The 23,189-nt window shown below is 52.8% G+C and overlaps 1 protein-coding gene across 2 annotated transcripts in view; it reads right to left on the reverse strand.

Moving 5' to 3' along the window:
* Positions 1-23,189, reverse strand: part of actn4 (actinin, alpha 4) — a 46,866-nt gene that overhangs the window by 9,046 nt on the left and 14,631 nt on the right. The window contains exons 2-8 of one of the 2 annotated variants that reach the window (XM_061218307.1): positions 10,711-10,825; positions 9,984-10,103; positions 7,502-7,588; positions 5,020-5,107; positions 4,177-4,255; positions 3,616-3,697; positions 1,329-1,414 (exon numbers count right to left, since the gene is read on the reverse strand). In XM_061218307.1, coding sequence (XP_061074291.1) covers positions 1,329-1,414; positions 3,616-3,697; positions 4,177-4,255; positions 5,020-5,107; positions 7,502-7,588; positions 9,984-10,103; positions 10,711-10,825 — 657 coding nt within the window. Of the gene's footprint in view, positions 1-1,328; positions 1,415-2,782; positions 2,869-3,615; positions 3,698-4,176; positions 4,256-5,019; positions 5,108-7,501; positions 7,589-9,983; positions 10,104-10,710; positions 10,826-23,189 lie in introns of both variants that reach the window. The other variant, XM_061218306.1, reaches the window with a different exon arrangement.

Below are 23,189 nucleotides of genomic sequence, written 5' to 3' on the forward strand. Positions count from 1 at the left end.
ACAACATGGCCGATGACAACCGTGCTCCAAACAAAGGTAGCGTTTGCGTAAGCACTGACCAATCAAATCGAGCGCAGTGACTCTGTAGCTCAGAGAGCAGAAAGAGCTCTCATTGGCTAAGAGGCCGCACTCTGGCCGCTGCTGGAGCCGGATTGGGTGCTCATCACTGCTGAGTCACCGTCAGCAGGGGGCCAGAGTACGAGGCGGGCCAAACACGGCGGGACCACACAGGGCCATGAGGGGGCCATCAGGGAAGGAGAGGAGGAAGTGACAGAGAAAGTGACAGAGAGAAATAGAGGGGGGAGAGAGATGAAAACTGACAGAGGAGAACCAAACTGACAGGAGCACAGCGCTGCAACAACTGCAAGGATGACCACCGAGTGCTACCTGTCAACGGCTGAAGAAATACAGGACCCGACCTGACGGCCCTTGAAAATAGGAAATGGGCTAAGGTTTGAGATATGAGCCTGCCAGTGGCCCACAGAAGCTGATGCAGAATTAACTACTGAAAGGTGAAGGCAGGTGTGCCCAGGCTCCCAGCTGATGTGTTAATAAGAGCTTCCCCACACAACAGCACTCCACAGTGCGGCTAACGTGCTACGCTAACGTGCTAAGTGCCCTGCCACACTCACACCAACCCTGTGCCTACTGAACAGACCACTGATCACACAGCTCAGCCACTGTGCACAGCCGTGTACACACGCATGCACAAGTACACACACACACTCTCTTTCACACAAACACACTCACATACACAGACACACACTCTCTCTCTCTCTCTCACACACACAAACACAAACAGACAGACACACACAAGCTTGCACGCAAACGCATGCACAGGCACACACACTCTCGCACACACACAGGTTGCGCAGTCTAAACACCACCCTTTCTGCACACAGGGCAGTATGCAGGGTAAACTCCAGCTCAGGTTAGTCTCAGTGGTGCGTGCAGCTGGGAGAAAACATGCTTCCTGCAAACTGCACACAAACACAAACTCATTCAGTACCGCTTGGTCCAGCTCATCTGGGGTTCCCTACGGACCAAACTACCGCTGCAATACAGAGACATCAGGAGCCCGATTACCTTTACCTAGCCTGCACAAACACACTTATTTCACACACAGCAATAAACAGTACAGGAACATGAGAGCAGCATCATGTAATACGCAGCAACAGTGAGGGAACAGCGATGCGAGAGGGTTTCTGAGGGGGGAATGAAAGCAGGAAGCAGAACACCTTCACCCCCCCTTCCCCACCCATAACCCACACCGGCGTGCCCTGCCAAAGGTCAGAGGTGAGAGGTGAGAGGTGAAAGGCCGAGCTCACCTTCTGCGCACCCGAGAAGGCGTGATAGAAGCAGGACACATAGGTCATGATGGCCTTCTCGTCAGGCCGCAGCGTGCCCACGATGTCTGCGGAGGCCGGGCGGGAGAGCGAGAGAGCGAGGGAGCGGGAGGGAGGGAGGGAGGGAGGGAGGGAGAGGGGGAGAGAGAGAAGAGAGAAAGCGGTGAAGCCAAGCTGCCCCTTCACCCTGCGGGGGGACGGGGACGGGACTCCCTGGGCCCAAGCGCCCTTTCGTGGGGGGGTTGGGGGTGGTTCAGGGGGAGGAGCCTCTGGAGGATGGTGATGGGTCAGAGAGGCCCCGCCTCCAGGGGGGAGTGGCCCGGCCGTGAGCAGTGCTGCGGGGTGGGGTCAGGGCCCGCCTCCGCCCACCGGACACGCCCTCACACACCACTCCTGGCCAATGGGGCCCACTGCAGGGCTGGGAGGGCCATTCCGTCGGTCTCCACAGAAACGAAACGAAACCTCCCTCCCTACTGTGATGGAACCTCCTATTCTGCAGTTTGATAATTTTTTTTTAAATGTTCGTGAAAGCCAAATTCAAATTCCTGCTTTCATTAACAAATAGCGGAAGCCGCTTTAAGCCGTCAGAAGCCGCGGCTCCCTTTAAAGGGCTCGTTCGTTGGCGTGTGACGGCGCCTGGCGTGTAACCACAGCGTTGTCAGCGGTCTGCGTTTGAAACGGTTGTTCCCCCCGGGACCGGCTCCCATCAACAACATCCTAATGAATAAACACCGTAACGAGACGGAGCGCTGGCACCGCGTTCGCCCGGCCGCGTACGGCAGGGCAGGGGGCCAGATCCCTGCTGGGACTGCAGAACAGCCTGCCAGCAAACAACTTTTTAAACCCCGTCTACATCTGAGAGAGAATGACTTTTTAAATCCCTGTCTACGACAGAGAGGACGACTTTCTAAATCCGTCTACGCCTGCGATAACACAATTTTTTTAATCTCCGTCTACGTCTGAGAGAGAATGACTATGTCTAGGTCTGCGATAAACCCCTCACATTGTAATGTAGAACTAGCTTTCCTAACATTTACAGGTAGAGTCTGAATGACGAATGGATCCGACCGCATGGCGAAAACTGAGATTTGTAAGAATGGGGTTTGTGAGTCCCCTGGGTCTTTTCTGTGTAACTCTTTCTGTGCTTTGTCCTAGGGAAATAAAACAATAATATAGGTGAGGCTGTATCCAAGGGCCCGGGTAGAACCCAGAACCCTAAATGTAGAGGAGGGAGGTTGCGCTCCTTTGACCGATTGGGTTGATAGTGCAGGGCTAACGTGGCACAGGTGGTGGTGGTGAGGCAGGGGTCCGGTGGGGGAGGGGGGCCATGGGCCGGGCCCCCAGCAGCCCACCCCGATGCTGGAGGAGAAAGCCATGCTGGAGAGCGGGAGAGGGTGGGATGGGAGGCCCAGGGGCCAGGGGGGGGGCGGGGGTACCTTCTGGGCTCCAGAGAAGGCATGGTAGAAACTGGACACATAGGTCATTATGGCTTTCTCATCCGGGCGGGCAGTGTTCACAATGTCTGCAGGGAAACCACAGTTACGCACACACACACAGGACACACGGACGTGCTCGGAGACAGACGTGCGGACGGCGGAAAGGAAAGCGCGTACACAGAGACCGAACCGTACAGAGCCTCTTAAGCACCAACTCACAACTGACCTGTGTGTGCGTGCCTGTGGAGGTGCGGGTGAGCATAAACGGTAAATGATAAATTGTTGGCATTTATATAGCGCCTTTGCACAATTCATGCTTCTCATTCACCTCACATTATAGTGTGAGGGGGGTGTGCGTGCGTGCATGCGTGCGTGCGAGTAGGTGTGTAGGGGTTCTGTTAGAAGTTTCAATTTGTGTTTGGGCCCACAGGTGAAGGTGTGTTCAGTGTCGTGTATACTTGGCTGCTGTGTTGTAAATATGGAACATAACTGATATCTGTTCTGCACTAGTTACAGGGGAGAGAAGATCCATTTGGGACACAAGATGAGAACTCTGTACACATATATACAATAGACAAACACAAACACACACACATGCATACATACATACACAAACATACACACAAGTACTGCACCACTAAAGAAAACTGACATGCCATGACACTTGTCTTTATACACAGTCAGGGTCCAAAGGTCACACACTGAGCCCACAGCACACACAGAGTGGCTCACTCCGGCCAGACAGACAGACACTGACACACTGGACAGACGGGGAGAAGGAGAGGAGAGGGCCACAGCAGCACACAGACGGGGAATGACGTTGGCTCGTGTACCTTCTGCGTCCAACATCTTGGGGATGTCCAGGTACTTCTCTGCCACCTCAAAGGCATTGTTCAGGTTAGTCACAGGATCATCCTGCAGCAGAGACAACAGCCAGACCCATCAAGCCCTGCTCTGCACTGGGCCTTCAGATCACAGTACAGTCACCTTCACTGTGGCTCACACAGGCTGTTCTTCAGGTGTGTATGTGTGAGAGAGAGGGCATGTGCTTGAATGCGTGTATAAATTAGTTAACGTGAGTTTACACTCCGCTCCTGTGTCTGTGTATGTGTGTATGCATCTGTGAGATGTCCATATATGCGTGTGAGTGTGTGTGAGTGTGTGTGAGACAGAGAGAGACAGAGAGAGACAGAGAGAGACAGAGAGGGACAGAGAGGGACAGAGAGGGACAGAGAGACAGAGAGACAGAGGGACAGAGGGACAGAGGGACAGAGACACAGAGACACAGAGACACAGAGAGAGACAGAGAGAGACAGAGAGAGAGAGATGGGCATGTGCTTGAATGCGTGCCCACGAGTGTGTCTGTGAGCAGATATGTTCGTGCATGATCTAACCTTTCTCAGTTTCTCATAGTCGATGAGTTCGGGCCGGTGTCTGTGGATCAGAGCGTTGAAGGCCAGACCATCCTTCCAGCTGAGAGAGAGAGACACACACACACACACACACACACACACACACACACACACACACACACAGACGGACATGAGCGTGCGACATGTTCCAGCCCTGAACACAGAACAGGAAGCTGCTCAGTGTGTAACAGCTTAAGCTCAGCACTGGTTGCGGGAACACAGCTGCACCAGAGCAGATTTATTACTGGAAAAAGATCCGGCTTACTTTATGCGCACAGCCAGGAATGCGCACACTATAACCACACGCACACATCCATCAGGATCCACTGACTCCATGGCACAGACACCCACGGTCAGTACTGCTGGAGTCTCTCTGGCCTGTTTGTCCAGAGATCACACTCACCTGGTGCATCAGGTTTAAATCAGTCTGTCAATTAGAGGGGTGGAAACACCAGCAGCAGTACTGGCCCTGGGGGCATGTTCCACGGCATTCCCACCAGCTGCATATACACTGAACAGCCAGGAGGGGGCAGTGTTTCCAGTTGAAAATGTCCTCCTTTTGAGAACTGCAGGCCTGGCCTGTGTGTGTGTGTGTGTATGTGTGTGAGTGGGTTGGTAATAAAGATGGAGCTTCCGGCAGTTAAAAAAAAAAACCACAGAGTGACCCCTGCATAGGGCCCAGAGCCTGTTCGACTCTCTCACAACAGGCTGCCAGGGAAACGGCTCGTCAGAGCTGGGAATTTAGATTACAGCCCTGTATTCCACAGCGTCCTGCCCCGGACAGGCTCTGATTGGCTCTGGCGTTGCCGAGTGATGGTACTGTACCTGATGTGGAAGTTCTGCACGTTGACGTTCTTGTAAGGAGCAGTTTTTCTCTGACACCACAGCAGCAATCCCTCCTTCGCAGAGGTCTCTGTAGAGAGAGGGAGAGAGGGAGAGGGAGAGGGAGAGAGGGGGGAGAGAGGGAGAGATAGGGAGAGATAGGGAGATATGACATTGTTTGTCACCCTTTTCTTAGTTGGCGTTCGCAGCATGCACTGAGGGGGTTAATGCACTGAATACAGGCTGAAGGGGCAGACATGCCCCCTCCTGAGAGATTGCAAGCGACCCTACACAGGCACTCAAGGTGTCCTTTAAGGACAAATCAGATACACCTGTTCAAACTGTCAGTGGCAACTAATATTTATTATAACCACATACATCTTATGTCTAAATTGCCATATTCTTATAAAGTTCCAGATCATACCTTTTTGAAACTCTACTTCTTTGCCCTGAAAAACGTACATGACATCAGGAGTTTCACCAACATCTCATAAACAAACACAACGGCTTTGCAAGGAACTATCGGAGCTTGAGGCAATAATGCAAATATACCTTTTTGTATTAAACAGGAATGGAGACTACATTTGGAATAATTTGCTTATATTAGTGTATGTATTATCTGCCGATAGCAAAAACTAAATTTGACATTTCTGGGTGAATGTTGCTTTTAAAGAATGGCACCAATTTGCCATTTGATAGATTCTAAAAAGTCAGATTATTTTATTAAAGTGACGCAGGTCACTTGTTTATAACTGGACAGCTAGTTGTTATGGGAGCGTGTGTGTGTGTGTGTGTGTGTGTGTGTGTGTGTGTGTGTGTGTAGGCTCTAGCAGATCAGTGAGAGTGTTTGCGTGCATGTGTGTGCATATTCACGATTGCGCAAGGGAGAAGGTGGGTGTGGGTGTGCGTGTGCGTGTGCGTGTGCGTGTGAGAGAGAGAGTGAGTGCATTTGCATGCATGTATATGTGTGCAGTGTGCTCATTGAAGTTTGCCCCAAGGTGAACGTGTCGCGTAGAGACGACGTGTGTGTATGCGTGGGGGAGAGAGACAGTCTATCTGTGGGCACCCTGTTCCAAATATAGACACCTAGACCTTATCTTCTGCATGGAAGAGCTCATACACCGCATCTTAACACAGCACCCCGCACCACGGCATAGCAGCCTGAGTGCTTACAGCTAACGTAGGGAACGTATCAGCTAAAACTACTCATTTTCTCTGCTATTACCCAAACAGCAGGAGCAAAGTGTCGACCATACTGAAGACAAAAGCACCCTGCCACATTTTACATTCAATAATCTATCCCTTCAGTGCATTAAAAACCAGTTTAAGAATTCCACCCGAGTCGGGAAAAAAAAAAAACAGCCCAGGGGAGAAACGAACACCAGGAACAAAATAAAAAGTTTCCAAGGAATAGAGCCAAAAATTAATTTAAGATATTCTGGAACAAAAACATGATGTAAAACGTCAATCAGCCAGTTCATGCTGTTTCTGTTATTTCCACAACTAAAACATTTAACAAAGACCACTCACAGATTATTATTCATGAGACATCCATTGTGTTATGACGAACAGCTGTTCAACAACTGCCTTTAACGAAGATCACAGCTGCTTGTCTACCCTGAAGGCCTGCTTGTTTCCTAGCAAGTTGCTAATAGCAACATAGTCCTAAAGGCAAACCTTACCTGCCTTTACCATTACAGCATTATGGGCACCCAGGATTTTGCATCTTCTGCATTACGCTCAATTTATGTTTTACACATTAAAGGTAAAAAATGGAAGCCTTGCAGCTGCTAACATTGAAATATGGATTCTGAATTAAGTAATACTTGTTATCATGGGAGCTGTTCAGATTCCACTCACTCTGCCAGCAAATGTCTATTTTTTTTCCTTTTGCCTTTTTGATTTATTTATTTTTTTATACACAGAGTTTCAGAATGCAATGGGAAGCAATTGATCACTGCTAAACTATAAATAAAAAAAACACTTTAGCATTTTAATCCTGTGCCAAAACAAAAAGCCAAAGCAGGTTGTCATGGCAGTTGTGAATTTTTAATGGATTTCACTCCAAGATTATGGCGGCTAAACAACGTTACGATGTTGAGATCACCAACACAAACTAAAATTCTAATATATTTTTAACATACCATTGCTTTATTTTAAGCAGATATGTAGGTGCCAAAACACAAGTAGTAGGCACAGAAAATGTGTGGAAAATACTATAAGTGTGAACATCACAAGGGAAGTTTGCTGCACACTCGTGTCAAAGCAGGACAGAGCCAGAGCCTATAGCACCTCATCGCACAACAGTGACCCCTGCAGGCTCGTCTATGGAACAGCACGTGACGGCGCCTTCCTCCTACCCCCGTCCGTGCCTCGGAGGCGAACACACGCCTGTCTGCGCTCCCCCGAACGGACAACACAGGCGGGAATCAGCGCTCCAATGGGAGCGCGGCTGCCCGTTCTGCCCCGGTAACAGGACACTCACCCTCCACGGAGATGTCCTGGATGGCGAAGCGGAGGATGATGGTCCAGATCATGCCCAGGGTCATCTTGGCGTTTCCGTCGACGATTTCTGAGAAGAGACAGAAACAGTCAGCCCACAGTCACACCACCTCCCTGTTAGCAGCCGCGGCGGGGTCTGTACGCAACTGCCCTGCGGCTCTTCTGGGGGACACCCTGCTACACAGTTAGCACAGCCGTATTGCTGAAAGGCTACTGGGAAGACGCGTGTGAAGTGTCCGCACCTGGACTCTAGCGTACGGAATGGACGTTCAGTAGGGGTGTAATGGTACATTCATACCGAACCGGTCGGCACGCAACTTTCAGTGGCACACGCTGCGAACTAAACAACTGCTGTCTTGCTTCCAAGCACATCAAAAATGCCTAAGTTCTCCCCCCCTGACTTGGTATTAATGGCCCTCATTTAATTCAGCAAGATTTTACAGACAGTGACTGGGAACTACACTAAACTAAATGCAATTTCACATTTCAGCATTTCATTATTTTTGTACCAAAAATGTCCCAAATCTGATGCACGAACCAAAGTGAGATTTTATTTTTTATTGAATTGAATTCACCTCTCTCTGCTGCCCTCAGACTAACACATCGAGGCATTCCCAGCCCCAGGAAACAAAAACAACTGCATGACAGCCAGACCTTAAAGCACAAATAAACAAACACACATTCTGTTCACGGTTTCCACACAGTGTAAAATGTGTTGAGTGTTGGTTTGTGTCTGTGAATAAGTGCTTTGTCCTCCTTTAGACCAGTATCTGATGGTTATTGACTGTGCTCACAGAGGCCTAGGGCCCTGCAGAAAGGACAGCAGGGTGTGGGAGGCAGGGAGCCGGGCAAGGGACTGGAAGTAAAGGCGAGAGCTCCATGCTGGCTCTCGAACCCTCACCCTGCAGGAGCCCTCTACAGTCCTGACAGGAACGCAGTGGCATTGCCTCCCTTCATTCACAATCACAGCTACAGTTTGAATGGTAGCAGCCATCCGGTCTTTCTCCTCCGCGTCTGTCCCCAAAATGCCCGTGAGTCATGCAATTCTGCCAGTGGAATTTCCGCTGTGCCACCTGATCACAACTACAAGACCCAGCATGCATCTGTGGCGAGAGCCCTGCAGACCGACCCGAACGGGAGGCCGGATTCTCTGGCCCTTTGTGATTCAATGCGGAAAGGCAGGTTTTGATCAAAAGGTGGTTTCCATGGAGACTGTGGCAGGAAGTGCTAGACAGGACGTGCCCCTCCTTATGCATGGGACTCCTGGAGTGAGTCTTACTTTCACCCTCCAAAGCACCATTCAGCCTATAACTATCTTTGTCATCTGGATACATTAATTAACGTACATTGGAAAATATAGCAAGCAATTGGTGGACTGCAGTCAATTTCACATGCAACTAAAAATGTGATTCTTTTTTTTTTTTTTACCAGTTTTTGGAAAACACATGGTTTGACTGACTTGTTGCCTTTCTCTGCATGTTGGTGACACATGAGAATTACTCAACTGAGCAGCCGCTGGTGAGAAACGCTCTGACAGCGGGTGAGAAATCACACCTTAGCTTCAGAAAGCAGAGATAACCGCAGATGTGAAAAAGCAACTGACAAACACCACTGACCTGCAGTTAGGTGCAGTTTCAATCTTACTCTCTCTGCTGCTTCCTTTGCATCGAACACATGACGCTAACAATGTCTGGATGAATTTTCAACTGAAAACTCATGACGATGAAGATAAAGAGCAGGACAAAGGCTAAGCCATGTGTAAGCTGTGCAACATGGAGGGGAAACACTACTGAATCGGAATCACGTCAAATCAGGAAATCAGTGACGATACTGAGCCCTACGCTTCGGCCTGCATCTGTAGCTCTTCCTCCTGGGTCACATTCTCACTCTGCTGCTGTGTGTCAGTTTCACAGCGTGTTTCAGAAGCTGGAGGAGAGGTTCAGTCATGCAGAGAGAGAGAGAGAAAGGGGGTGTAGAGCAGGGACTGTTTCTCATGATCACACACCGGAAAGAGACCTGAGCGGACACTTACTGCTCTCTGATTTAAAGCCTCTTTACAGGACCTGCCATCAAACATACAGTCCCACACCTTCTAATCAGCGTGGGAATGTGTATGAGTGTGTGTGCGTGTGTGTGTGCGCATGCATATATGTGTGTGTGTGAGTGTGTGTGTGTGCATGCATATGTGTGTGTGTGTGTGTGTGTGTGTGTGTGTGAGTGTGAGTGTGAGTGTGAGTGTGAGTGTGAGTGTGAGTGTGTGTGTGAGTGTGTGTGTGTGTGTGTGTGTGTGAGAGTGTGTGTGAGTGAGTGTGTGTGAGTGTGTGTGAGTGTGTGTGAGTGTGTGTGAAAACAGGACCGGGCTGTGAGTAGCCAGCAGAGAGATGGGACCCAGTGTGTATGCGTGTGTGTGCTTGGGAGAATGCGTGTGTGCGTGCCGTGTGTTTGCGTTCAGACAGGACACTGACCCTCAGCACCGATGGACACCAGCTTGACTCCCTTGCTGGCGATGAAGTCCAGGGCTTTGTTGACGTTGTTGATCTTGTGGACTCTCATCTTGCCTCTCTCTGGCTTGGGTAACCTCTCCCCTGCAATCACACACACACCCACACACACACACACTTAGCCTCCTGTGACCACCTCACATGTTTCCCACTATAATACCAAAGCCCAAGATGGCAATTAAACTCCCAAAACATTCCTGAGCAGAGAAGGCCAGCCGACTAAGATCAAAGGGCCAGTATTTCCCTTACCCACAATTCACTGGGGTTCACTTTATTAGCCACGTACATCACGCACAATGATCACAGACAAATGACCTAACACAGTAATTCCATGTTAAACCTCAGAACTATAGCCAATTAGTGAAAACCCATTTGTGCCCCTTTCCAGCATTTTTCTACATTTAGCGGCATGATTGCTGCAGGTTCTCCTTAAATCTACTGAACCACCAGTTTGAGACACACCCACTGACATCTCATTCAACGGACGTACAGGATTGGGACGGGTTCCCCCCTCTGCTGCACTGATTGGACTCGACCGGGCCAATGAGGCACAGTCATCTGCGAGCCTCTCCCCGTGCAGAGCAGCGCGTGTGCAGAGGAGCTGGAGTCGCACGCTAGCTGACCTAGCAGCAACGGCGGCGGTCATGCTAACCACGTCGCCACGGCGACGGGGAGAGGCGGATCCGCTTACCCGAGATGACCTCCAGCAGCAGCATGAGCTTCAGCCCATCTCTGAAGTCCTCCTCGATGTTCTCGATCTGCGTGCCTGCCTTACGCAGGTGGGAATTGCACCAGGCTGTGAACGTCTGCGCAGAGAAGGAGAGAGGGGGAGAGAAAGAGGAAGAGGGCCGGTCAGAGACAAACAACCATTCTGGAAAATGCCTGAATAAACGGAGCCACCTCCCACACACAGACACACACAGACACACACAGACACACACAGACACACACAGACACACACAGACACACACAGACACACACACACAGAATGGAGTCAGAGGTCAGACAGGAGCATGATGGGACAAAGCAGCTCCCAGAGGATCAAGGGAAATGAACAAAGGCAGGTTGACATTTCCCACCCAGTCTGTGAACCTTTATGAGAGGATCAAATCAGGGACTTATAGGTGGGCCTTTGAAGAAGGTCACACCCCCAAACCTCCAAAGGCTTCAGCGCTCCAACAGCAGCGCCCTCTACAGGGGCACAAGGGAACCGCAGGTCCTGCTGCAGACAGTTTGAACAGTGCGTGTTGTGTGCTTGTGCGTACACTCACGTCAGCCTGCATTAGTGGAGACGGGGGCTGCTGGAGTCCCTGACGCTGACCGTGCCCTTCACTCCCTGCTCCTACTCCTTCGACCGCCAAAATATTCCACTGCACGTGCCCGCCCCCCCCCCCCCCCACCGCCCCACCGCCCCACCGCCCCATGCCCTCATCTCCATGGCAACGTTGTTCTCCGGTGTGCCTCTCCCAGTCTCTTCACCCCTCCTGACCTCTTGTTTCCCCTGCTGAGCAAGCGGCAAATACACTCTGCCCCCAGTACCCCCCTCCCCCCCCAGGCCTGGGGCAGCCACTCATCTGCCCCAGAGTGAAAACATTATGACTGGACACTGGGCAGTGGGCCTGGCTCTCCGCTCCCATCCCAACGCACAAAGACCCCATTCACCCGGCCGGTGCGCATAATAACCCCCCCCCGCCGTCACTCAGACGCACGCCTCGCCCCTTCTTCTGCCCTAGAGCAAAACGAGGACGGCTGGGTGCGCCCGGGGGAACAGGTGGTCGAGGCGAGGAGCGTCCAGCACTTCGTCACGGAGCAGAATGGGAGCAGTGCGGTCGAGAAACGCGCGAGAGAGAGGGCAGTGTAAAAGCCACTCTCTTCGCCTGCTGTTCTGAGAAAAACAGACACTTTCAGGCCGCAAGGCCGTGAGAAGATGCAGCCCTGCTGAACAGTCACACCATCAGCCAGCTACTTCCTGTAGTCTAACAGTGGTAAAGCAGACCTTTAACCTATCAGCCAGCTACTTCCTGTAGTCTTACAGTGGCGAAGTGTGACGAATGGCATGCGCAGGATAAAGTCCACTAGGAAACACCCATTTGATTTCACATCGTAAACTGGGTTGTGTCACACCTGTGACGGTGTGGAATTTGTCAGTGCAGTTTCAACTGCCGTTTGTCTTTCTGGAATGCCAAAACTCTAATGAGGTGCAGCCCAGTTCATTACGGCGGAGGAGACGGAGCGGAGCGGTTGCTGGAAACGACGGCGGCAGTTTTATCCGGCTTCCGGACCAACGGCGGACACTTCCTCATGAGCGGGAGCGTAACCTTGACGACCTCCGTGGCGGAGGGCTAATTTAGAGCAGGGCCTCGGTTAGGGGCCGGCTGAGTTACCGCTCCCGGTGCTCAGGGCCCCAGGTGTCCCGGCACACAGTGTACCGCCAGCCATCAGGCTCCCCGGAGAGAGCGCAACGGCAACGCCAAGTTGTGCCTATGGGCAGCCTGCCTGTAGCCTAGCGGCCGAGGTACATGACTGGGACCCAGAAGGGTGGTGGTTCAAGCCCCGGAGTAGCCACAATAAGATCCGCACAGCTGTTGGGCCTTTGAGCAAGACCATTAACCATGTGTAGCTCCTGGGGGGGGGGGGTTGTCCCCTGCTTAGTTGTCCCCTGCTTAGTCTAATCATTGATTTGGATAAAGTGTCTGGGCTGCAGGCCCGCCTGAACGGGAGCAGTGCTGGGTGTGGGTGCAGTGTGCGGGAACGCTCTCTGGGGAGGGCTGCTCTGACCTGTGAGTTCGGTGCTCTTTATTTCACTTTCACAGCACAATATAATACACAGGACAGAGTGCAGTGCCGGTGTGATAACAGTGCAGTACAACCACTCTTGGTCTCTAAATGACCAAAGGCTTGTTAATTCAGTCTCTCTCTCTCTCTGTCTCTCTCTCTCTGTCTCTCTCTCTGTCTCTCTCTCTCTCTCTCTCTCTCTCTCTCTCTCTGTCTCTGTCTCTGTCTCTGTCTCTGTCTCTGTCTCTGTCTCTGTCTCTGTCTCTGTCTCTGTCTCTGTCTCTGTCTCTGTCTCTCTCTCTCTCGGTCTCTCTCTCTCTCTACCACTCCCTCTCTGGGAACGCAGAGTAGGAACCGCCCACACCCCTACCTCCTCCGCACACACATCAATGCAGGGCGTGTTGCTTCTCCTAAAATACGTACATGCTCGTTCGTGGTTATGTCACATGGGACATATCACCCAATTAAAGAGGGCAGTGCATGTGCCGACAAATCGGCATGCCCACGCTCTACACAAAGACACATTATTTTAACACACCCAACACTGAGCACATGCGCACACACACAGGAGCGTGGCAACACCTGGGCAGACTTAGCGAGACTTGCGTGGACACACATACACAATGAACGCACATACGCATGCACGCACACACACGCAGTCACACATTCCACAGATGGTTTTTGTTGAGGTGTGTCACTCTTGCCTCTGGGTTTGGCACTAGCGTACTCTCTACACCCTCTCACTAGCCGACAATCTTACACACGGTCACTTTTAGCTTCTCTCCGTGTTTAACCGGGACGGTAACACGGAAGAGCTCCGCTCCCCGGCCCAGTGAAAGCGGGCAGTTCGGCGCACTCAAAGCCACTTTTCCGGTCTGGTGACCGGCCCCCCGTCCCTCACCCCCCGCGATCAGGGAGAGCTCGCTCTCCCACCTCCTCACCGCCCCCCGAGGGCTCCCTTCGCTTTCACCAGCCCTCCATTTCCCCTGCTGCTTTCCCACCTCCATTTCAAGCACCAAAAAACTGGAGCGCACTACAGCGGCGTTAAGCCGTTTGCGGGCATTTTGTACCGAGCTCTCCGCCAAAACTGGGCAGGCAGCCGGGCAACGCGAGCGACAGTGGGTGTTAACAAGCCTCGGGACAATTAGGCACACACTTTCTCGCGCTAGCTGCAGCACACGCGAGGGCCATTTCCACCCCGCCGACGGGAGAGTTGGGTTTCCAGCGGTGGGTGTGAACGGCACAAGCACGGCTTTTTCACAGGGTGTTAAAAACGGTTGGGCCGTTGCGCTGTGTGGGAGTGTTTGCAGCGCGCTGTGAGCGCGGGGAGCAGATCCGCACATGTACGAGCAGGTAGAGGCTTTAGCATGGGAGCGGCGGCACAACCCAAACAGTGCAGAGGGGGCCACGCCCGTGCCCCGGGCCTGCGTGCCGCGGAGCTGCAGCCAATGAGCGAGGCTTCGGCAGCAGACAAGGCCTCGGCGCCCCCACAGAAACTAACGCCGCGATAGGCCACACCGTCGTGCGATTCAGTGATTACAACCAATCGCGAGAGATTTTTTCCACAACCCGCCTCAGCCGCTGGGACAAGGGGCGCTGCGGACTGTTCCCGTCCCACAGCGAAGTTTCCCAACTTCACACCGCTGCAACCTCGCCCCAAAGCCAAGCCGTCCTCAGGCTGGCCGGCACGTTTAACCTGTGTGAAATACCACAGACCTACAGGGGTGGGGCACTCTGCTGCTGCCAGAATTAAATGTAGGTTACCAGCGCGTACCTTGATCAAGGTTACACCTGCATGTTGTCGGCTACACTGCCCTCGGTAAACTGCTACGCCCCCTGTGTGTCACATGACGACACTAGTCGTCACCGCATAGAAAGCAAAGAACACCTCTTTTCGCTTCGAAGGGTCGAGACCATGACATGAAAGCAGCCTGTAGCATAGTGGCTAAGGTACACGACTGGGACCTGAAAGGTTGGTGGGTCTTTGAGCGAGGCCCTTAAACCCAACAGCGCTCCCCGGTTGAAAGGAGCAGTGGAGAGCCACTGTGCAAACTAACTAGGCTGGGTCAAATGTAGAGGACAAATTACCCCACGGGGGTTCGATAAAGTATTTCTTCTTCTAAGGTACTACAAAACGCAGCTCCACCTTCGTCATTACCCCCAGCCCGGCGGTCGCAGACACTGCGCTGGTTCCCAGAGCAGCCTTACTGGGGAGCAAGCGCAAGCGCAGCCAGCGGCTCCAACCGCAAGCCCCAGAGCGGGAGCCGACCGGTACAAGCCGGCCGGAGAGCGAAGTCAGCAGGGGCTGAAGGTCGCTCTGGAGCGGTGCGAAAGGGCCACACGGGAGGGCAGGGTAGTGAGGGGGGGCCAGGACAGGGCCAGCACAGGGCCAGCACAGGGCCAGCACAGGGCCAGCACAGGGCCAGCACAGGGCCAGCACGTAGGAGCAGCAGCCTCACAAACAGGGAGCCACCGGCCCTGCAACATAAGCAGTGAGTGCAGCTCAGCAGGGGAGGAGCAGCCAGGAGGGGGGGGGCATATGTAATACTGGTCAGAGGTGAGGGGTACTGAACGAGAGTGGAAAAGTGGAAAAAGAGGAAAAGGAGGGAGAGGGGGTGATAGAGAGAGAGAGAGAAGGAAAGGACAGAGGGAGGTTGTTGGTGAAAGGGCCCGGTTATGGGGCATTTCTGCTGTTCCGGACACTCAGAGAAACAGGAAAGGGAGGAGGCGTGGGTCTGCTTTGGGAATGGCAGACTACCTAGTGCCGCCACCCTCCCATGAGTCAGGGCACTGGCCAAGACAAGGGCACCTATTCTTAGACACGACTTAGCCCTGCTACTCAACACACGCCCCACGGAGAGCCCTGTGAGACACACACACACACACACACAGAGACAGGCACACACACACACGGACTCACTCCCACTCAGCTGGATGTGGACGTGCGGAGTGGAACTCTCCTTAAAGAGCAGCTCAGAAGCCGGTTCCTGGCCCAGATCAAACACACGGCTCCAAACACAAACTCACAATGTTCCCCTGCAGAGAGACAAGACTGTGTGTTCCAGAAGCCACAGGACCCTGCAGCAGTTCCCAGAACCGCCCAATCGCCACCCTCCCTTCCCCGGGCTCCCCTCCCCTCCCCTCCCCGCGAGTGTGCTGTCTGCGCAGCGTGAACAATGGCCGCGGCCAGAGAGGATTGTGGGATTGCGGCGGGGCAGGCGCGCGGCGCTGGCAGAGTGAGGGCTGGCTCTGCAGCGCGGCAGGAATGCGGAACCTCCTGGCACCGGGCGGGCAGCATCGACCACGCTCACGCAAGCCTAAACAAACACGGCTCCGCTAAAACGCTTGAAGGTCGTCTCGGTCTGTTTTCTACAGCTCGCCTCGTCTTGGGGCTGAACTCTCCAATGGAGGGGGGCCGGTAATGGGGGGGGGGGGGGGGGGTAGGCTAGTTAAGATGAGTAAGGGTTAAGATGCTGGAGTCATTTCCGTTTGTTTAATCCTACACTCGAATTCCTTCCTACACACGGCGTCACCGGCCGCTGCTTCTCCCCTCCCGCCGAGCTCTGCGCTCGACTGGTCAGGCCTGGACACGTGACCCCGGCGAACACAAACGAGCCGAGTGACGCCAAAACGGTGACGCCGCATTTCTGGAAACCGCCGGCAAATAAAAGCAGGCCGGCTCCAGGTGCCTGAACGCAGGACTCCCCGGGCACTCGCACAAGAGGTGAAACCAGAGCCTAATATTTACGCTCGGCAGTCACGGCCATACATTTGAATGAGCAATTATTCCAAATTGCAAATCCCTGTTGATTCTGCTGGGTCTGGGTGTGGGCGCTGTGTGCGAGGCCTTTGCAGCAGAAAAACCCGGGTTTCGTTTCGGGCTGTTAACATTCGCGCCCAGTCTTCAAATAAGACCTATTCTGAGGCTCGAGTTCTCACCACATTCAAGCGTACAACACACTTTTTTCCTTCTTGTTTTACTACAGGGAACATGTGAAAGGGTGAAAAAGCGATGTGTGTGGGTGGCAGGTGGGGGGGGGGGGGCTGGTTTATTTCTGATAGAAGCCTCCAGCGGAGGGCTCTGTTTATTTACTGATTTATTTATGTGGCTTCCTGTCTTTGTCAGCGCGACCTGCTGAAGGCCGGATAAGGTTACTCAACCTGAGCACTGCGGAGTTAACCCTTTCGGCAGGCCGTTTGGATCATGTGACGCAGCTGGTGTCTGCAGACTTAACCCTTTCAGCACCCTGCCGGGGGTCCTGGAGCGGGTCGCCGTGTGGGGTTACCATCCCACCCTGCCGCCGGCCCTGTACCCACCCCCCCCGGCCTCATCATCCAGCCGGGTAGAGGAGCAGGAACGCCACGGGACCGTACGGTCTGTAGATGGGCCAAAACTTACACAGGGCTCACGCCCATGGATGTGTGCTTACACGCACTTAGAGGACGTTGTCAGATAAACATGGGGTATGCACAGTAAGCCTGACGCGGGCATCCGTAAACCAAAGGATTATCCGGACTTCTGGGTACTAGTAGTAGTAGTACTTGAGGTTCAGACATAACCTTTAAGGGCAGTTATATTGACAACACTCAAGCACAAGGACACACATTTATAGTTAGATATAGACATTTTGCTCCCTTAGGATCTTAGTCACCCATTTCAAACGGTGTCCACAGACCCACTTAGTGCATCAGCTACATTACATGACCGCCTATGAGACACCTTATACGACGGCGCAAGCAAAGGCATGCATCTGTGCACAGACTTATATTCGCTCTCACACACACCCCCCCTCCATGCACTGTTGTTCCAGTTTTAGACCGAGCCAGTGCACCATTGTCCTGACGGCGTGATTCCTTACGCTACCGATGCCCTCTAATCTCCCGAATCCATCCCAGAGTTCGGCCCTTTCCTCGGAAGACGAGAAACGGCGGTCGCGATACTCGCCATGCGTTCGCGGCGAAGCCTCGCTCGTAAAGCAGTCGAGCGGGGCGAACATCCTGTCCCTCTCCGCAGACATTAAACACAGCCCCCCGGAGCCAAGCTGCGGCATCACCGAGACTCTCGCAGAGACTGCAGCAGCTGCACAGGATCACCGGCATTGGCCTGGAGCATCTTACAGAAACACAATCCACACACTCCTTAAATCACCCAGCTAGAGGGAGCGAGAGAGAGAATGTATAAGGACCGCAAAGAATGCATGTAGAGAAGGGTGAGACAAACACACTAAATCTTCTGACAGAAACACGGAGCGAGAACATGCACACCAGATCCTGTGTGTGTGTAAAGGGACATCGGTAGTGGCGTAGTGCCAGGCCTCTTTGAGGGGACCCCCCCGAGTGTGTGTGTGTGTGTGTGTGTGTGTGTGTGGTGGAACTGCACTCATGCCTCTCTGGCACTGCCCGCGGGGGTGAGAGGAGGAGGGGGGGGGAGGGTGGAGGAGGGGGCTACCAGAAGAATGACCGCCATCCTGGTTTCAGTCAGAGAGAGATTTCTGGAATGCAGAAAATGTTCTTCCTCCTGCGTGCGAGACTGTGAGCGCGGAGATGGCGTTTTTGACGCTGGGGCCGGGTTCTGGCGGGATGCAGGCTCGGGGGAGGGGATCTGGGCTAACTGATTTCGGAGGCATCGCTCTCAACACACCGATCGCTTCGGTCCAAAAAAGGCACCAAACACACCAGCTATAACACAGCACACAACCGCCCGCGTTAACCAGCACAGCCCACAGAAACAGGAGGGGGCCAATGAGGATGTAGTTTGCAGCAGAGGTGTCCACATGCTCACGACGTCCGAGATAATTCTATATTCTAGATACTCTAGACCATTCGAGTCCGAGCGGACGTCCTGTCTTGTGAAAGAGAGAGAGGAAGTGGTGTGACCCGGTGAGCCCCCGGGCTGAAGGCCTACAGCCGGTTCAGACTCACACAGAACCAGAGAAGGGGAAGTGACCGAAGCAGATAAGCAATAAAGAACACAATCCCACAACGGGGAAAAAATATATACTCCAACTTCCTCAATCACAAGAAGCTGAACCCAGTACATGTAAACCAGAAAGGCTCCGTGCCCAGTCGGTTATAAGGAAACGGAGCAACTTGCGGTTATTTCGGTTCCCTTTATCAGACAAACCTTTAAACCCACCAGTTTCCAGTCAACGGCAGGGTGAAAGGTTAAAAGCGGCCGATTCTCGCAGCGCATCGCGGCGAGTAACAGGGCAGACGTGAAGCTGGTGAACCGGGCCCAGGCCTGTCCCAGTGCCTTTCAGTCCGGCCGGCTGGGAGTCAGTTTCACAGCAGCAGAGACCGGCACGCTACGCTGCAGCCTCTCTCTCTCTCTCCCTCTCTCCCGCTCTGTCTCTCGCACCCCAAAGCACGGCTCTGCTGAAGCTATCGCTTTACACGTCCCTTTCAGCGAGAGCCATAAAGCAACGTGAGGGGTGGACATTATGACAGCCATCTGGGTTCTGTTCCATAAACTGGGTGTGAAATCGATCTATTTTTTTTTTTTTTATAACAAAAGCTACTTAAAAGCCACGCAACACTGCCGGGCATGGTCAGAAATGCAGCAACGACGTAATAAAGGAGTCTTTAATCCCTGAGCAATATATAACAGAGGTCAGATCAAGCACCTCTGTTTTGGGGCTCATTACTCCGAGGCAAACGCATGTCCTGGACACCATCATAGTCCAGGACAGGGGTCAAGCAGGTGGCGCACCTGCGTTGAGCACCTGGTTGGTCGTACTGCGGTCTTGTGCAGGGTCCAGTGCTACAGGAACGTCGGTCTGAGCACCAGCATCAAGGAAGACCCGGTGACTTCAACTACAGAGTCAGACATGGCTCCTCTCCTTTTTGGAGACTTGGAGGGTTGGACGAGGGGTGGGGGTGAACGGTTTCCTCGCTCCGGAAAACACGGGCCGGGGGGCTGCGGGAGGAAACGCTGCTCTGCGGCGGACAGGGGGCCCGATCGCTCAGAGAACACGGCGGGAGCACACAGACTCAGGCCGCCAGGAAAGGAGATAAGAGGAGACAGACTAAATAAGCGACCGTTGTGGAGGTTGGGCTCGTTCCTACTTAACCGCACTGGAGCAAGGTCACCCCATATTCACAGCTCGGCTACTGTAAATCCTTATCCATAAATCACTAATTCAACACCAGCCAGACGAACGTGGGTGTACACGACTGTATTAAACACACACACAGGGTCCAAGTTTTTTTTGTTAGAAAAAACTTTATGTAACAAAAAAAAAAAAAAAAAAACAAGTTCAATAACCTATGAGGCCTATTCCACAAATTATTTCTGAAGTACATGTCAGAATTATCTTGCATTCTTATCAAAATTCTTAAAATAGCTCTCGAGGGCTTCGAACTTAAGATAAGAGCCCTCGTGCTCACCTCCCAGCCAATGGCTGAAACCCGAAAAGCAGCAGCAGGTCTGCATTACTCTGCAGAGGGAGCCGTCAGAAATGACCCACAGGGACCAGAGTTACACTGGGAGGCACCCACAGACCCGGGGCACTGCAGCACGCAAGCCGGGCTTAATGACAAGCCAAAACTGGAGGTCTGGTAATTAAAATTTATCAGACCAAGCCGGAACGAAACGGACATTTCAATCCTCGTCAACCTCGGGTAGGTCCGGTTACAAAGCAACCTAATCCCCGAGCATACTCTACAGTTAGCACGGACCTAGACAGGATATAGAATAAAGGAATTTAACTATGGATTAAACGAGAACAGCCTGGAGCCCTTTCATGTGAGGAGGCTACTGAACTAACAGCAGACAGGAAGGAGGAGAAGCCAGCATGAAACCAGAATGAACTTGCATTCCTCATGATGCGTCATGGCCAGTTGTGTCATGGCCAGATTTTTTACTTTATTGTTCTGAAAAATGAAATGCCCTGATGGTAGCCCAGCCTACACCTCCGACATCGACTTCCTGTGTCCGTGCTCAATGCCATGGCAACGGCGACCCTTTCAGGGGCACTGCGAGGACACTTTGATCGGCGGGCTTGACAGAGACGAGCGTGTCTTTCCGAATGAAAGACGTGGGAAATTCAGGTGTGAAAGCTCTCAATAGATACAGGCGGGTGGACGCGGATGTCCTGGTGTGGTGCGGGTTGCGGTCGTAACCTGCACACAGAAGGTGCATGCTCACTGCAGAATATTAAAGAGCAAATGCACTCGCATCCAGTGCAGAGATCCCTCCAGCTCGGATCCATGGTCAGCACCCCGATATGCAGGTACATTACAACCAGACTGAAGCTCTTTGGAGCAAAGTGATGTGTGCATTGGGGCGGCAGAAAAAGCAGAACACTTAGATCACTCAGATCACTCATCTCAGCAAAGGACTAAATGACAATTAAAGCTTGGCCCTCTAGTCGAGAGACCAACCACACTGGTGTGTGTGCACACGTGTGTGCGTGTGTGTGTGTGTGTGGGGGGGGGTCAGGGTGTTTGAACACACAAGCGAGTGAGAGGGGGCCTGAAGTGACACAGAGACACAATGGTAACGGGAAGCCCCTGAAATAGCTGTCCTCATTAAAGGCTTTGGTCACATGCAGTACTGAGGTCCCCTGACGGAGGTCTGGGGTATTTTTGGGGGGGGGGGGGGGGGAGGGGGGGGGTCACACCACAACCCTGAGCTGAAGGAACAGCGAGCAGTCCCTCTCTTTAAACTACTCGTTTCAGCCATGAGGGAGCCTGCAGAGTCTTTGTCAAAGGGCCTTTCAGCACAACCTTTTAAACCCAGTCTCCTGTGTCCATGCTCCGAAGGTGCCTGGGCTTCCATCTTTTCAAGGCTGCCTCTAGATGCGAAACCAGAGATAAGCCTCGCTCCCCGTCCAGCCAGCCATGCAGCGAGGACACCACGAGGCTTTTGCACCCCACTTGAGCACCTTTTGGCCTTTTAATAGTTCATGTGCACCATCAATCATGAATGTAGCAGGACCACGATTAAAGCAAAAGTGTAACCTCAAAATGACACGGCCCAGTTGATAAGCCGAGCAAATAGTTCCAAATTCTGGACCAACGGGCGTGTTAGCACATAATGCCCTAGTTTTTTTTTGGTTTTTTTTTAAGTTTCTTATAGTGTTTGGTAGAAATGGTGCACCGTGGTGCTGACACACATCCGCACAACGCCTTCGTCAGCACACTGCAGGAAGTTACCGGCAGATAAGGTCACAAGGCCAGCGGCCTGTTTGACAGCACCGTGTTGAAATTCCTCTCGCAAGCTGCAGTCAAAGGCTCTGGATTCTACCAGGCAGCCGAGAGGCGGACAGTGCCCTCCACTCTGTCCACCGCGAGCCCCCCCGGGCCATCTCGTTCTGCGCCCCTTCCGCTCGGCCGCTCCGGAGAGATCGGGAGCAGCCAGGCGGGCACGCAACGCTCGCATAACGTTCCCGCAACGCTCGCACGACGTTCCCGCAACGCTCGCACAACGTTCCCGCAACGCTCGCACAACGTTCCCGCAACGCTCGCACAACGTTCCCGCAAACACTGCAGAAGCTGGGCTATGGAAAGCAAAGCAATACTGTGGTGATGGTTGGAAGAATTAACATTCAAACTCGAACATATAGAATTTGCTTTTTCGTCTACTTTCATATCCCCCCCCCCCAAAAAAGACTGGGGTGTCACACCAGAGGCCTCCACATTTTGAGGATCAAGCCCGTGTACGAGCACAAGGCCCAGAACATAAGGGCATCTGACCGATGAAGAGATGCCGGGCCAGTGATCAGGGCGCTCAGATGCATCAGACACGGGGGCAATCCCAGAATGCACTCTGGTGTGGTAGTCCACTGTTCCGTCAGCCCTCATTCCTGGCATTCCAAGTGGGTCAGCGTGCTGCCGACACACCTCGCCTGCTCCACTTCTGTCACACGGCGCGTAACTCAAGACCGCCTTCAGTGTGGGTATCTACACAGCGCTCCGAAACCAGAGGGAATGCTATCCAACACAGCGCTCCGAAACCAGAGGGAATGCTACACAACACAGCGTTCCGTAACCAGAGGGAATGCTACACAACACAGCGTTCCGTAACCAGAGGGAATGCTACACAACACGGCGTTCCGTAACCAGAGGGAATGCTACACAACACAGCATTCTGAAACCAGAGGGAATGCTACACAACACAGCGTTCTGAAACCAGAGGGAATGCTACACAACACAGCGTACTGAAACCAGAGGGAATGCTATACAACATGGTGTTCCGTAGCCAGAGGGAATGCGACACAACATGGCGTTCCGTAGCCAGAGGGAATGCTACACAACATGGTGTTCCGTAGCCAGAGGGAATGCTGAAACCAAAGGGAATGTCATTTATAGTTTTGCGATTCATAAAGTATGGCTAATTTATTTTACATAAACATTTTTCAGCATGGCGGCATGGATAGTGCAGTGGGTAGCACT

Source organism: Conger conger, chromosome 13 (genome assembly GCF_963514075.1).
Source record: "Conger conger chromosome 13, fConCon1.1, whole genome shotgun sequence".
Taxonomy (NCBI): domain Eukaryota; kingdom Metazoa; phylum Chordata; class Actinopteri; order Anguilliformes; family Congridae; genus Conger; species Conger conger.